The sequence below is a fragment of the Chanodichthys erythropterus genome, chromosome 3 (assembly GCF_024489055.1).
Source record: "Chanodichthys erythropterus isolate Z2021 chromosome 3, ASM2448905v1, whole genome shotgun sequence".
Lineage (NCBI taxonomy): Eukaryota > Metazoa > Chordata > Actinopteri > Cypriniformes > Xenocyprididae > Chanodichthys > Chanodichthys erythropterus.
The window spans coordinates 38,103,828-38,117,757 of NC_090223.1; the positions used below are offsets into that span (position 1 = coordinate 38,103,828).

The 13,930-nt window shown below is 45.4% G+C and overlaps 1 gene segment (V, D, J or C); it reads right to left on the bottom strand.

Annotated features, from left to right (window-relative positions):
* Positions 1 to 13,156: 13,156 nt before the first annotated feature.
* On the bottom strand, positions 13,157 to 13,600 carry LOC137004512 (immunoglobulin heavy variable 1-46-like). The segment is given in 2 exon segments: positions 13,157 to 13,470; positions 13,549 to 13,600. Coding segments are annotated over 2 exon segments (366 nt in total).
* Between the last annotated feature and the right edge of the window lie 330 nt (positions 13,601 to 13,930).

The window sequence follows — 13,930 nt, forward strand, 5'->3', positions numbered from 1 at the left end:
TACCAATTATCAATGTAAAGCTGCTTTGACACAATCTGCATTGTAAAAAGTGCTATATAAATAAAGGTGACTTGACTTGACCCAAAGTAGCCTACTGACTCAGTCAGTGACACCAACAGACTGAAAAATGAGCAGTTCAACATTAACATTTACAACTGTAAGGCAAGACAAGGCACATTTCATACACAATGGTAATTCATAGTGCTTTACATGAAAAGGAAATAAATACATAAGAATAAAAATGGAATGAACAGGAAACAAATATGAGCCCTAACTGCCTGAATCTCTAAGTTTGGGGTTGCCCTATCTGATGTGGAAGAGACGGAGTGAGGTTCACAGTGTCATTGAATGTGACCTTATCCAGTGCTTTAGACTCCCTGTAGGGGTATCTCTAGACAGATACACCACTATCGTGTGCTACGCCACTTTTCGTGTCCCTGTATTGGAGTGCGTTCGATGCGCTGCCTGCCGTAAGTGGCTCCCAGTGACTTCTTATCAAAACCATATGATCATAAATATCATAAAACTAGTATAATTAATGTACCTCCCTGGCCTCCTGCCAATTCCATACCATTCACTCACGTCTAAGTGAATCTCTGCTGCTCTCCTTTCCCTATTTCTTTCACTCAGGCAGCCCTAACAAAATAAAACGACTTAATAAAATGGAATGTATAGGAAATTGTACAAAGAGGATGCACAAAAGATTGATATAAAATGCAATAAAAGCAGTTCAAATGAAAAAGAATTAAAAGAGTACATATAAAATAAAGTGCATTCAGTTCAGACATAGCACAGTGCTTATTCAGTAAATGCATAGCTAAAAAGATATGTGAGTATGATGTATGTGATATGTGAGTCTGGATTTGAATTACTGTTGGAGCACATCTGATCTCTTCTGGAAGCTGGTTCCAGCTGTGGCTGGCGTAACAGCTAAAAGCAGACTCTCCTTGTTTAGAGCGAACCCTTGATTTTTCTAACTGATGTGATCCTATTGATCTGAGTGATCTGTTAGGTTTATATTAAATAAGCATATCTGCAATGTATTGAGGTCCTAGGCCATTGAGCGATTTATAAACAAGAAACAGTACTTTAAAATCAATTCTAAATGCAACTGGAAGCCAGTGCAAGGACCTGAGGACTGGTGTGATGTTCACGTTTTCTGGTTCTGCTCAGAATCCTGGCAGCAGCGTTCTGTACGAGCTGCAGCTGTCTTATGGTCTTTTTGGGAAGGCCAGTCAGGAGTCCATTACAATAATCCACCCTGCTGGTGATGAAAGCATGAACAAGTTTCTCTAAGTCTTGACTGGAGACAAAGCATCTAATTCTTGCAATATTTTTGAGATGATAATATGCTGATTTAGATAAAACCCAGTTTAGACACAATATCCGTTGCCATGTTATGAAAAGAGGAACCTGATGCAGGAAAGTCAAATAAGTTTTGTGTCTGTAGATGAATAGAGTGGGGGCTTTTAAAAGAGACAAGAAGTAGGTTTGCATATACTGCCCTCTAAAGGTATATTTCTATTTTCTGTGTCCTTAATAACCTCTGTAACCATGTCTGCCTTTCAATGTATTGTTTATTTTTTATTTACTAGACTCGTAGTAGATAATTACATAGCAAAGTTAAGTGAATACATTTTTAATTGATACAAATCGTTATCCAATCACACAATTTACACATTCCCAAAACATACAATATAAGGAAAAAATAGTTTATAGGTTAGTTAAGTGTTTTTTTTTTTTTTTTTTTTTTTTTTTTTTTTAAATGCTTTAAAGTTGACAAGTTCAAAAATGACGGATGGATTGTTTTTTTTTTTTTCAGTTACCTGTAAATTATTTTTGAATCACGTGTGGCACAAACAGTTTCTCTAAAGCACATAAGTTTATGTACAGCTCAGCAGCCTCTTGTGTTACTGTGTTTTTCGGACACAGTAATAAACAGCAGTGTCCTCAGCCTGTAGATTTGTCATGTGCAGATACACCTGCATTTTACTGTTGTCTCTGGAGATGGTGAATCGTCCTTCAACGGTTTTAGAGTAATATTTGCTACTGCCACTTGGAGCAGAAATATATGAGATCCACTCAAGCCCTTTCCCTTCAGCCTGTCTTATCCATGAAATAACTGCATCACCAACTTCAATCCCAGAGAAAGTACAGGTCAGTTTATGTTCGTTCCCAGGTTTGAGGACGACTGACTCAGACTCAGTCAGTGTCTGACTTTTGCACACTGTTAAAATAAAAGATATTATAATTTATGAGACACTTGAGTTTTAGCAATAAAGTGAAAAATAGACATGACTTGACAGCAAAGAGATGAAAATTAATAAAAATATATATACACTGAAGTACTTAAAATAAATTTTACTTACTTTTCATTGAGACGAGTATGCTTATGAAACAACAAGTAATTCTGAGGACCATTTCAGCAGTATTTTTTGTTAAAAATCTCAATAACAAATCACTGAAAAGTAGATAAGAAGAATTTATAAGGCAGAAAGTACATTTTAATTTGCATAGCCCATCCTCCAGCAGATTTTATATCAATAAAAGGAGGGTCAGACCAAAAGAAAAAAAATCAACCGTATATCTGGATTCATCTTGCTCATTGTATAGATGATATTTGCCACCACAGTGTAATTCACTTGAAAGCTTTATTTTTATGGATATATAAAGATTAGTGTTTATCTTACTGTGGAAATGTATAGTTGGCCAACATTTTAAAATAGATTTGGCATGATTGAATATTGTTGAGTCTGAGTCAATCAACAACCTATTATTTTCAGATTAATTTAGCAGGTGCTTATGTACAGTACACACTTCAGGTTATGAATCTCACTCAATGATCATTCCTCCAAACTCTGAATCTATTATCTTTTTGACCTTCATTATTACCAGCCCAGAAATTCATACTTTCATTTGGGACGTTGTTTATACAGAAGTATTAAAATGTTTTAGACAACATTTCTAAACAAGTAATGTGTTGAATTGTGGGGAAATTTGCAGTAATTGCTTCAGTGATTTCATGCATGAATAGTTTTTGTTCAGCCCTGCAGTCTTTTGTGTAACTGTGACTCTCTTGCACAGTAATAAACAGCTGTGTCTTCAGTCTTCAGGCTTTTCACCTCTAAATACAGCATGTTTTTGCTGGTGTCTTTTGTGATGGAGAACTGGCCTTGTAGAGACTGAGCATAATATACACTTGAGCCAGCTATACTCCCAATCCACTCCAGTCCTCTCCCTGGTTTCTGACGGATCCAAGCCATCCACCAGCTGCTCACTGAGAATCCAGATGCACTGCAGGACAGAGTCACTGATTCTCCTGGTCTTTTCACCACAGAATCTGAGGAGGTCAAAGACTGACCACTAACACCTGAAAAACAGAGAAAAATTATGTTAGATGATTTAGAAAAAATAAATTGACAACAAAAATCTGGAGAAGTAAAATCATTCTCACTTGAAATAATCATCAGGAGAACTCCATAAAGTAACATTTCCATTATCACCATAAAACTGTCAAATGAAGAGAATAAGAAGATATTTATCTACACTGCAGCAGAACAAACACTGACTGAGGATTCAGTTTATAACACAGTCCTGTGAGTGTCTGAGTGACTCTGATCCTCCCTACTGAATCATTTGCATATATAGAGGTTCGCAGGTGTAAGGATTTTTAATCTAGTTGTGTTTTAATTTGAATATTTGTTTAGTAGGCCTGTTCACTTACTCTTCAGTCGTTCATTACTGACCCGATGTCACACCGATTCTCAAAACAGCAGGTCACAGATCTCACGAACACAAAATCACCAGTCTGATCATAGTCAGAGGATGCAGGGGGAACTAATACCTTTGGCTGCAACTGCTTGCTCACAACAAAGTCACGTTCATACAAACTGCTAAGTAGACAGAAATCAACAGGTCTCAGATGAAATGTTTGCTGCTCCATTCATTTGTGAGCCTTCAGTTAGACTTATTCTGCACATTAATGTGCTGTAACACCAAATTCAACTTAATCAGCTGAAATAATTTCAGAAGAACACAGAATAAATCAAATATAACATTTTATTTGCCAGGAACTGTAAGAATGCATCATGCTAATTAATAATAATAATTACATAATTAAACAACAAGAAGCCAATAAATAATATCAATTACTCAAAGACTCCAGGTTTACTACTCCATTTATTGTTTTATTGCATTGTGTCTGTTGCTCTGAAAGTTCCTGAGCTTGGTCTATGAGGAGACTAGACTGGACTTACACAGGCATATATTGTTTAGTTACAATAAGTTCAAGTCAAAAATGTACTATTTATTTATTTATCTATTTTTTGAACAATGAATGAACAACAGCTTCTCAAGTATGAAAGTTAGAAGTCTGGCTGTGGCAGCTGGTGTCTGGAGGACTAGTGGCCATTCAAGGGCCTGTCTAATGGTCAGTGAGGAGAACAGAAGTGAGACATGCTGGTATTTTAGGTGTGACTGACAGTGATGGGATTGCAGTAGTCATTTTTGTTGTTGCTGAACACTGACAGAGCAGGTGGCCTTGCATATGAGTATTTTCAGCAGGGCAGTGAGGCCCTGTTTTTATTTACAAGATTAAGTTTGCTTTTTCATTGGTTAAAGCAGGAGCACATTTGTATAGACCACTCACCTTTGGGCCTGAAGATATAGAGACAATGATGGTATCACATTGGAAATTAAAAGATAAGATTCTAAATGGAACATTAAAGGGTTTGGTCAGGCTTCATATTTTCTTCATATAGGCTCAAAAACATACTTTTTGTAACAAGGCGGGAGTCATGGTAAGATCCAAATGCAAGCTTTATTAAGAATGTCGTACAGGCAGGGTCAATCAGGAGCAGACGAGAACAGCAAGGGACAGGCAGGATCGTAATCAGGGTGCAGGCAATGGTCAGGACAGGCGGATATCATTCACAGAACAGTATAACAGGCAAGGGTCAGGACAGGCAGCAACGGGTCAAGAAACAGGAACAGGCAAGATCAATCACAAGCAGACAGGATAGAAGGAACGCTCAGAATTGTCACTAGGAATCAAGACTTCGCGGTGAGGTGGTGTGTGTATGAGTCCTTTATAGTCCAGGTAATGCGCATCAGCTGGGTGTGGTGATTAGTGGGGAGTGTGCATGGCTGTATGTGGCAACAGGTGATTGGTAGAGTGAGTGCATGTGATTGGATGATGGGAAATGTAGTCCGGGGAACTGACAGGATTTGTGACAGAATGTCCCCCTCCCCCTCGTTCCGTAGATGGCACAACTGGGGAGGGAGGGTGGGTGCCCTGGAGACCTACAGGCAGGAGATACTGGATGTGCAGGCGGGTATGGAGGTCTCCAGGGCAGGTCCAGGAACTCAGGTAACCACGGCGGGTCAGGCGGCTCGGGCAGCCACGGCAGGTCAGGGTCCATGCATGGCCCTAGTGGCCTACAGTCCATGAATGACATCAGTGACAGCAGTGGCAGCAGTGGCTGGGCAGGGTCCCCACCCCCAAGCTCCCCACCCCTAGGTATACTGCCCCCCCCCCAAAAAAAGTTCTTGGGGAAATCAAGGGAGGCATTGGCGGGTTCATGGGCAAGGAGCTCGGGTGGCGCCAGCAGGGCAGATGGCCTGAGCGGCAGCGGTAGAGCAAATGGTCCAGGCGGTGGTGGCAAGGCCGACCAAGGCTGCTCTGTGGCCGTATCAGGCAGAGCGGGCAGTTTGGTGACGGCCTCCATGGCCGTATCAGGAAGAGCAGACAGCTCAGGGACGGCAGCGGGCTCGGGCTGCTCTGAGTGCATCCTCCAGGCTCGCAAGAACGACAAAACATAAAACGTGATTACAGCCCTCTTGGCCATCACCGGACTGATAGGGAGAGCATGCAGAACTGGAGTGGACTCACTGGCTGGAGCGGACTCTGGAGTGGATTCACTGGCTGGAGCGGGCTCTGGAGTTGGCTCACTGGCTGGAGCGGACTCTGGGGCAGACTCACTAACTGGAGCGGTTTCCGGAACGGATTCACTGGCTGGAGCGGACTCAACGGCAGGAACGACCCCTTTGTTCACTGACACTGCAGGGGCGGCCATCTTGTCCATCGCATCCAGGGCACTTGAGTCCATATCAACCGACAAATTTGAGAGCGTTGAAACAGATGAACTTGAGAGTGTTGAAACAGGCGCACTTGAGAGCGTTGAAACAGGCGCACTTGAGAGCGTTGAAACAGGCGCACTTGAGAGCGTTGAAACAGGCGCACTTGAGAGCGTTGAAACAGGCGAACTTGCGTGCAAAGCGGCCGGCTGAAGGCATGACATTGCTCTGGGCGATCTGCGAAGGCATGACATTGCTCCGGGCGATCAGCGGCGACGTGACATTGCTCTGGGCGATCAACGAAGGCGTGACGTTGCTCTGGGCGATCAGCGGCGACATGAACTGTTGCTGTTGTGATGATAGCCGCCATCTTGTGCGTGTTACCTGGCGCGGCGGCCATTACGGGACTCACCATGGTGTCGCATTCCTCCGTGACACCCACAGTAAACGGAGAGCCAACAGTCAACAATGCATAGTCCATAAAGCTGCTAAGTGATGAACGCGGTCCCTCTCGTCTTAATTTATTCTGGAGAGGCTGGTTGACGCCATCACAAAAAAAGTCAATCAGTGCACAGTCCGGAAGATCACAGAGGTAAGCAATGTTTAGATACTCCTGCACATATTCCTCCAACGATCGCATGCCTTGCGAACTCCACAATAGCAATAGATTAATGTCCATACCGTAACGAGATCCTCCGGGAAAGCTGCTGGATCTTGGTGGTGGCGAAGTCTTCTGTAACAAAGCGGGAGTCATGGTAAGATCCAAATGCAAGCTTTATTAAGAATGTCGTACAGGCAGGGTCAATCAGGAGCAGACGAGAACAGCAAGGGACAGGCAGGATCGTAATCAGGGTGCAGGCAATGGTCAGGACAGGCGGATATCATTCACAGAACAGTATAACAGGCAAGGGTCAGGACAGGCAGCAACGGGTCAAGAAAGAGGAACAGGCAAGATCAATCACAAGCAGACAGGATAGAAGGAACGCTCAGAATTGTCACTAGGAATCAAGACTTCGCGGTGAGGTGGTGTGTGTATGAGTCCTTTATAGTCCAGGTAATGCGCATCAGCTGGGTGTGGTGATTAGTGTGGAGTGTGCATGGCTGTATGTGGAAACAGGTGATTGGTGGAGTGAGTGCATGTGATTGGATGATGGGAAATGTAGTCCGGGGAACTGACAGGATTTGTGACACTTTTTAACTGAAAAAAAAAAAAAAAAAATGCAATAACCCATTGAACATGTAAGTAATGTGTAATTGTTTAAGACTTTTCTCCTTGTAAATAACCTTTTTGGCATAAAACCTTTTGAACCTCAATGCAGAATTCTCTAGTTTTTCACTGAATACTCTGTAGGGTTGTCCCAATTATCATTTTAGATGCCCCCTTTGCGGCTGCTATGCGTCCTCAATGCACACTTCAGCTGAGCCTGCAAGTTTGCGAGCTACGCAGAAGACTTTACTCTGCAGTCAAAGCGGCATTATGTCATGAAAGTGCAAAGGAAGAAGAGGAAGACCATAAAGGAGAGTTCAGACTGCATGATTTTAGCCCCGATTTTGGCTCGCCGACAGGTTTTGAGAAATCGCAGACAAATGCCTGAAATCACAGGCAAATCGGTGCTCGTTCACACGAGTGACAATCATGCAGTGTGAATGAGCAAAGACGCTATCTGAGAGAATCGCTGACGAGTCTACGACGCCCGTGAGATATTTGGCATGCTAAATATCTGGACCTGTCGGTGATTCAAAATCCTGCTGTGTGAAAAGTGTTCTGACTGAAAACTACATCGGCGCTGACCAACAGCCAACGAGAGGGCAAAATACAGAGCAGCGGGGAGTTCGGGGAGGAGTTATAGACCACAATATCAGCAAGCATGGCTTTGTTTCAGAAAAAGGCTTCTTGTCTGTCTATTTGGACCCAAGAAATGGAAGAAAAATTAGTAGAAATTTGGCAGGAATTTGGCACCCGTGTCTGTTAGACTGTCAGGGTTCTGTCACTTCAGTCTTGTTTATTTCTTGGTTTTGTGACAGAGCTCTGACACTCCCATTCTTGTCGTGTTTTTGTGTGAGCGTACGGTCTCGAGTGTTCTCGGGGCTGTGCGCTCTCTTGTCTGCGTGCCTAGTTTCATGTTGGGAGCGTGGCGTTCGGATCCCAGCACTCGTGTCTAGTTTGGTTTCGGTTTCGTGTCGGGATTTGGACACTCGCGCTCCCAGTCCTGTCTTTATTGTGAGCGCACGGTTTGTGTGTACTTTCACTTGCCGTGCGCTCTTGTCTCATGTTTTGTGTAGCACGCGGTTATTTCCACCTGCCGCGTGCTTTCATGTTTTTGTCTTGTGTTGTGTAGCACGCAGTCTGTTTCACGGGCTGCGTGCTCTCATGTTGTCTTGTTTTGTGTGAACACGTGGCTTATGAGTTTTCATAGTCACGTGTTCATGTCTCGTCTTGTGTAAGCACATGGCTTGTGATTTGTCTTCATTGGCCATGTGCTTGTGTCTTTGTTTTGTTTGGTGTTAGCACATGGCTTGTCATGTGTGTCTTTGTGCCATGTGCTCTCATGTCTATTGTCTTGACCCCGCCCACCTTGTTACCTCATTATTGGTTGATTTGCCCCACCTGTCCTCCCTCGTTACCTGCCTTGTTTGCTCTCCTATTTATTCTCCTTGTGTTTGCAGTCCTGGGCTGGTTCGTTGTCGTATTTCTCCTTGTGTGTCATCAAGCCTAGTCAAGTCTAGTCCCTGTCAAGTCAAGTCAAGTTTTAGTTATAGTCTGTTTTCCCCCCTCTGGGTTGTTTTTGTTGTGTTTTTGTTTTTATTTTTATTATCAATAAAGCCCTTCCTTTCCTGCAATTGAGTTCTCGCTCCTTCCACCACCCACCAAACCTGACAGAACGAACCAGCCAATTGAGGACTCAGCAGAAGGATGGGCGTCTTCCTTTTCCCATCTCCCAGCCCCTCCGCTCAACTGATGGTGGATCATCGCAGCAAGCTCCTCTCTCTTCGGCAAGGGGAAGCCAGCGTGAAGGAGTTTGCTCACCTGTTTGTGTTTACAGCGGAGGGGCTCAACATCAGCGACGCAGCGCTCAAGGACATTTTTAACAGCAGCCTTAATGAGCCCGTCAGCGCCTGGGAGATGGGAATGCTGGGGATTTTGTCCTTCTGGCAGTTTGTGGGGTTTGTTTACAACCGTGGAGAGGAGGGTGGCCTTCCACCTCCCATTCCCCTCACAAGCTGCCAGGTCCCCAGTCCTCCGATGACCTCTTCGGGGAGAGGGAGGAGGAGGAAGAACAGGTCAGCCTCATCTGCCACCTGCCCAGAGGTGGCTGAAGCCACTGCAGCCTCTCCAGTGGTGGCTGTGACCGCTGCAGTCTCCCCCGAGGCGACCAAGGATGCTGCAGCACCCCCAGAGCTGACCAAAGAAGCTGCAGCGCCTACAGAGGAGGTAGGCACAGTGCCACTGCCTCACCCTCACAAGAGGAGGAAGAGGAGAAAGAAGCCTTCCTCCAACCCTCAAGGCCCGGAGGCCTTTCCAGAGCCCGCTGTAGGCCCGGAGGCCTTTCCAGAGCCCGCTTCAGGCCCGGAGGCCTTTCCAGAGCCCACTCCAGCCCGTGAGTCCGCTCCAGAGCCCGCTCCAGCCAGTGAGTCCACTCCAGCCAGTGAGTCCGCTCCAGAGCCCGCTCCAGCCAGTGAGTCCACTCCAGCCAGTGAGTCCGCTCAAGAGCCCGCTCCAGCCAGTGAGTCCGCCCTAGCCAGTGAGTCCGCTCCTTCGGTCAGTCCTGCCATGGCCCATAAGGCTGTCTTCACCTTCTATGCCTTGATTGTCCTACGTGCCTGGAGGATGTATTCAGGGTCTGTCGACCATAGTCCAGTCTGCCAGCCCGAGCCCGCTGTCGTCCCGAAGCAGCCCGAGGCCGCTGCCGTCCTGGAGCAGTTCGAGCCCACTGCCGTCCCGGAGCAGTCCGCTCTTCATGTCGGTCTGGTTATGGCCCAGAAGGTGGTCTTAGCCTTTTATGTCCTGGTGGTCTTGCGTGCCTGGAGGATGCACACTGGTGTGATTGACTCTGGATCTGTCGGCCAGTTCAAGGCCGCTGCCATCCCAGAGCAGCTCCAGCCTGAGCCCGCTGCTGTCCCAGAGCAGCTCCAGCCTGAGCCCGCTGCTGTCCCAGAGCAGCTCCAGCCTGAGCCCGCTGCTGTCCCAGAGCAGCTCCAGCCTGAGCCCGCTGCTGTCCCAGAGCAGCTCCAGCCTGAGCCCGCTGCTGTCCCAGAGCAGCTCCAGCCTGAGCCTGCTGCTGTCCCAGAGCAGCTTGCTCTCCCTGATACGGCCATGGAGGCCATCATCAAGCTGTCTGCCCCGCCAGCGCCACCCCAGCTGTCTGCCCTGCCGGCGCCACCCCAGCTGTCTGCCCTGCCGGCACCAGCTAAGCGGTCTGCCCTGCCGGCGCCACTCGAGCGCCTTGCCCTGCCGCCGCCTGCCAAGCTGTCTGCCCTGCTGGACCCTGCCTGGATGGTCCCTCCAGTACCGCCCTGGTCCTCAGCCAGGACCCCAGACCAGCTGAAGCCGCCCTGGTCTGTCCCGCCGGTCCCGCCCTGGTCTGTCCCGCCGGTCCCGCCCTGGTCTGTCCCGCCGGTCCCGCCCTGGTCTGTCCCTCCGGTCCCGCCCTGGTCTGTCCCGCCGGTCCCGCCCTGGTCTGTCCCTCCAGCTCGGACCCCAGACCTGCCTGAGCCTCCCTGGCTCAACCCTCCTGTCCCTCCCTTGTTTCTTTTAAAGACATTTTGATCCTGTTTTGTTTTGCTGGCTGACTTGGCTCCCCTCCCTCCCTCCCCTCTTTGTCTTTGTGTTCTGATGTTCTGTCATGTTGTCTTGTTGGTGTGTTTTTTTGTCTTGTGTCGTGTATGTTGTCATGTTTGTCTTGTGTCCCTCGTAGGGACGCCAGGTGGCGTCCCTTTAGAGGGGGGGTAGTGTCAGGGTTCTGTCACTTCAGTCTTGTTTATTTCTTGGTTTTGTGACAGAGCTCTGACACTCCCATTCTTGTCGTGTTTTTGTGTGAGCGTACGGTCTCGAGTGTTCTCGGGGCTGTGCGCTCTCTTGTCTGCGTGCTTAGTTTCATGTTGGGAGCGTGGCGTTCAGATCCTGGCACTCGTGTCTAGTTTGGTTTCGGTTTCGTGTCGGGATTCGGACACTCGCGCTCCCAGTCCTGTCTTTATTGTGAGCGCACGGTTTGTGTGTACTTTCACTTGCCGTGCGCTCTTGTCTCATGTTTTGTGTAGCACGCGGTTATTTCCACCTGCCGCGTGCTTTCATGTTTTTGTCTTGTGTTGTGTAGCACGCAGTCTGTTTCACGGGCTGCGTGCTCTCATGTTGTCTTGTTTTGTGTGAACACGTGGCTTATGAGTTTTCATAGTCACGTGTTCATGTCTCGTCTTGTGTAAGCACATGGCTTGTGATTTGTCTTCATTGGCCATGTGCTTGTGTCTTTGTTTTGTTTGGTGTGAGCACATGGCTTGTCATGTGTGTCTTTGTGCCATGTGCTCTCATGTCTATTGTCTTGACCCCGCCCACCTTGTTACCTCATTATTGGTTGATTTGCCCCACCTGTCCTCCCTCGTTACCTGCCTTGTTTGCTCTCCTATTTATTCTCCTTGTGTTTGCAGTCCTGGGCTGGTTCGTTGTCGTATTTCTCCTTGTGTGTCATCAAGCCTAGTCAAGTCTAGTCCCTGTCAAGTCAAGTTTTAGTTATAGTCTGTTTTCCCCCTCGGGGTTGTTTTTGTTGTGTTTTTGTTTTTATTTTTATTATCAATAAAGCCCTTCCTTTCCTGCAATTGAGTCCTCGCTCCTTCCACCACCCACCAAACCTGACATAGACGTTTCATCTGAGCTGTACCACAACGGTATTATTTTTAATAATAATCCCAGTCTGTCGTGAGAACTCCGGTCTTGCACGCGTGATATCGCGTTGTTTCCTTGTCACTTCTCGCGTCTGTTTGGTTGTGTTTGCGTGCCAGACAGAGTTGTCGGCGATTCTTCCTATTGTAAAGTCATGCAGGGTGAAATCTTCTGTCGCTGATCCATCGTGCAGTTTGAACACAGCAGCAACTGAATGCTGGCCAAGATAGTCATGCAGTGTGAAAAGATTAGTGACCCGACTACTTTGAAAATTGTGTAGTCTGAACTCGGCTTAAGGGTTTAGGGTGCCATTTGCGATTCAGCCAAATTTGAAAGCTGCGCCCTCGAGAACCTTTATGACATGGTTTATGGCACTGATATCGAATGCTCATTGGTTCTCACCTGCTTCATCACAGATTGCGACATGCAATGTTTCAGTGGATTGACATTTGAAATGAGTGCGCGCCTCCATGGAGAGAAGCCAGATTCATATTTTCATCGATAACTTCAATTCTGCTATGTTCCCCATAAAAACAACACAAAAACAACAACAACAACAACAAAAACATTACCATAAGAGAGGACTGCGACTGCAACTCATCATCATTTGAACTACTTTTGGTACCACTTTTGACATTTTCGCAATAAATGAATTATTGTGAGCTTGTATTAATTAATTACACTTGTTTGTCATTTATTCTTTTGTTTATAACAGTAGGAAGTTTTAAGAAATGGTTATGGGTAGGGTAGGTGTAGGATTAGCGGCTCAAAATATTGTTTTAATGTTATATTTTTACTAAAATTGTAATTTTCCTACACATTTCTGTCCATTTTCTGTCCAATTTTTTTATTCAACATTCTGAATAAAATGGGTATGTGTAGGTTCAGGATTGGGTTTAGGGATCTTACATTTATCAAAGCGATAAAAGGGAAATTATACATATATCTTGACATGAAGGAACATTTTGAAAGTTACATATTAATACCTATGTATTAACAATGAGACCAGGCTGGTATGTTGAGTTGATTCCATATACAAACTAGGAAGTATCAGAAAAAATAAAGGAAAATATCATGATGGTTCTATATCCATGAGTACTAATACTTCATAATCATGAAAAGAAAGCAAGTATATGATTCATAGTTTAATATCTGGTCTTTTCTCATTTGTCCTCAGTTATTGTAAAGCTGCTTCAACAGATGGAGTCACTGTGTCTGTCGAGCACAGTAATAAACAGCAGTGTCCTCTTCTCTCAGACTCTTGGCTTCAAGATACTGTGTACTTTGAGACACGTCCTCACTCAGCGTGAAGTGGTTTTCCATTGTATCTGCATAATCAACACTACCAGAGTTAACTCTCCCAATCCACTCCAGAGCAATCCCTGGCTTCTGTCTGATCCAGTGCATCCAGTAGCTCGCCATCGTAAAACCAGATATTTTACAGGAGATCTTCACTGTTTCTCCAGGTCTCTTCATCACAGCAGGAGACTGATCTAATCTGATTTCATCACCACTGATACCTGTGGAAAAAAGACATAAATCAATGAAGAGCTTGTATTAATTAAAGCTCTTTTGACAGAAAAAAATGTCAAAATTACCTTGTTGAGATACAATCACCATACAGATGAAATGCCAAATATTGATGTTCATGTTATGAAAGGAGGAACCTGCTGCAACAGTCAAAACCGATGTATGGAGATAAACAGATTGGGGCTTTTTTTTTTTTTAAAGGGAACTAGGAGAAGTAGGTTTGCATAGACTGCCCTCTAAAGATACATTTACATTTTCTGTGTCCTTATTAACTTCTGTAACCATGTCTGCCTCTGCTTTTCACGCTATTGTTTTTTACTTCTCATTTTCTTGCTCAGAGGGGCTAGTTAGGAATTAAGTTTATATATTTTTAGGTATATGGGGGTAAATTGATGCCAAAACCATTGAAAATGGACAGACTAAAAGTCACAAATAGATATTACAACTTGT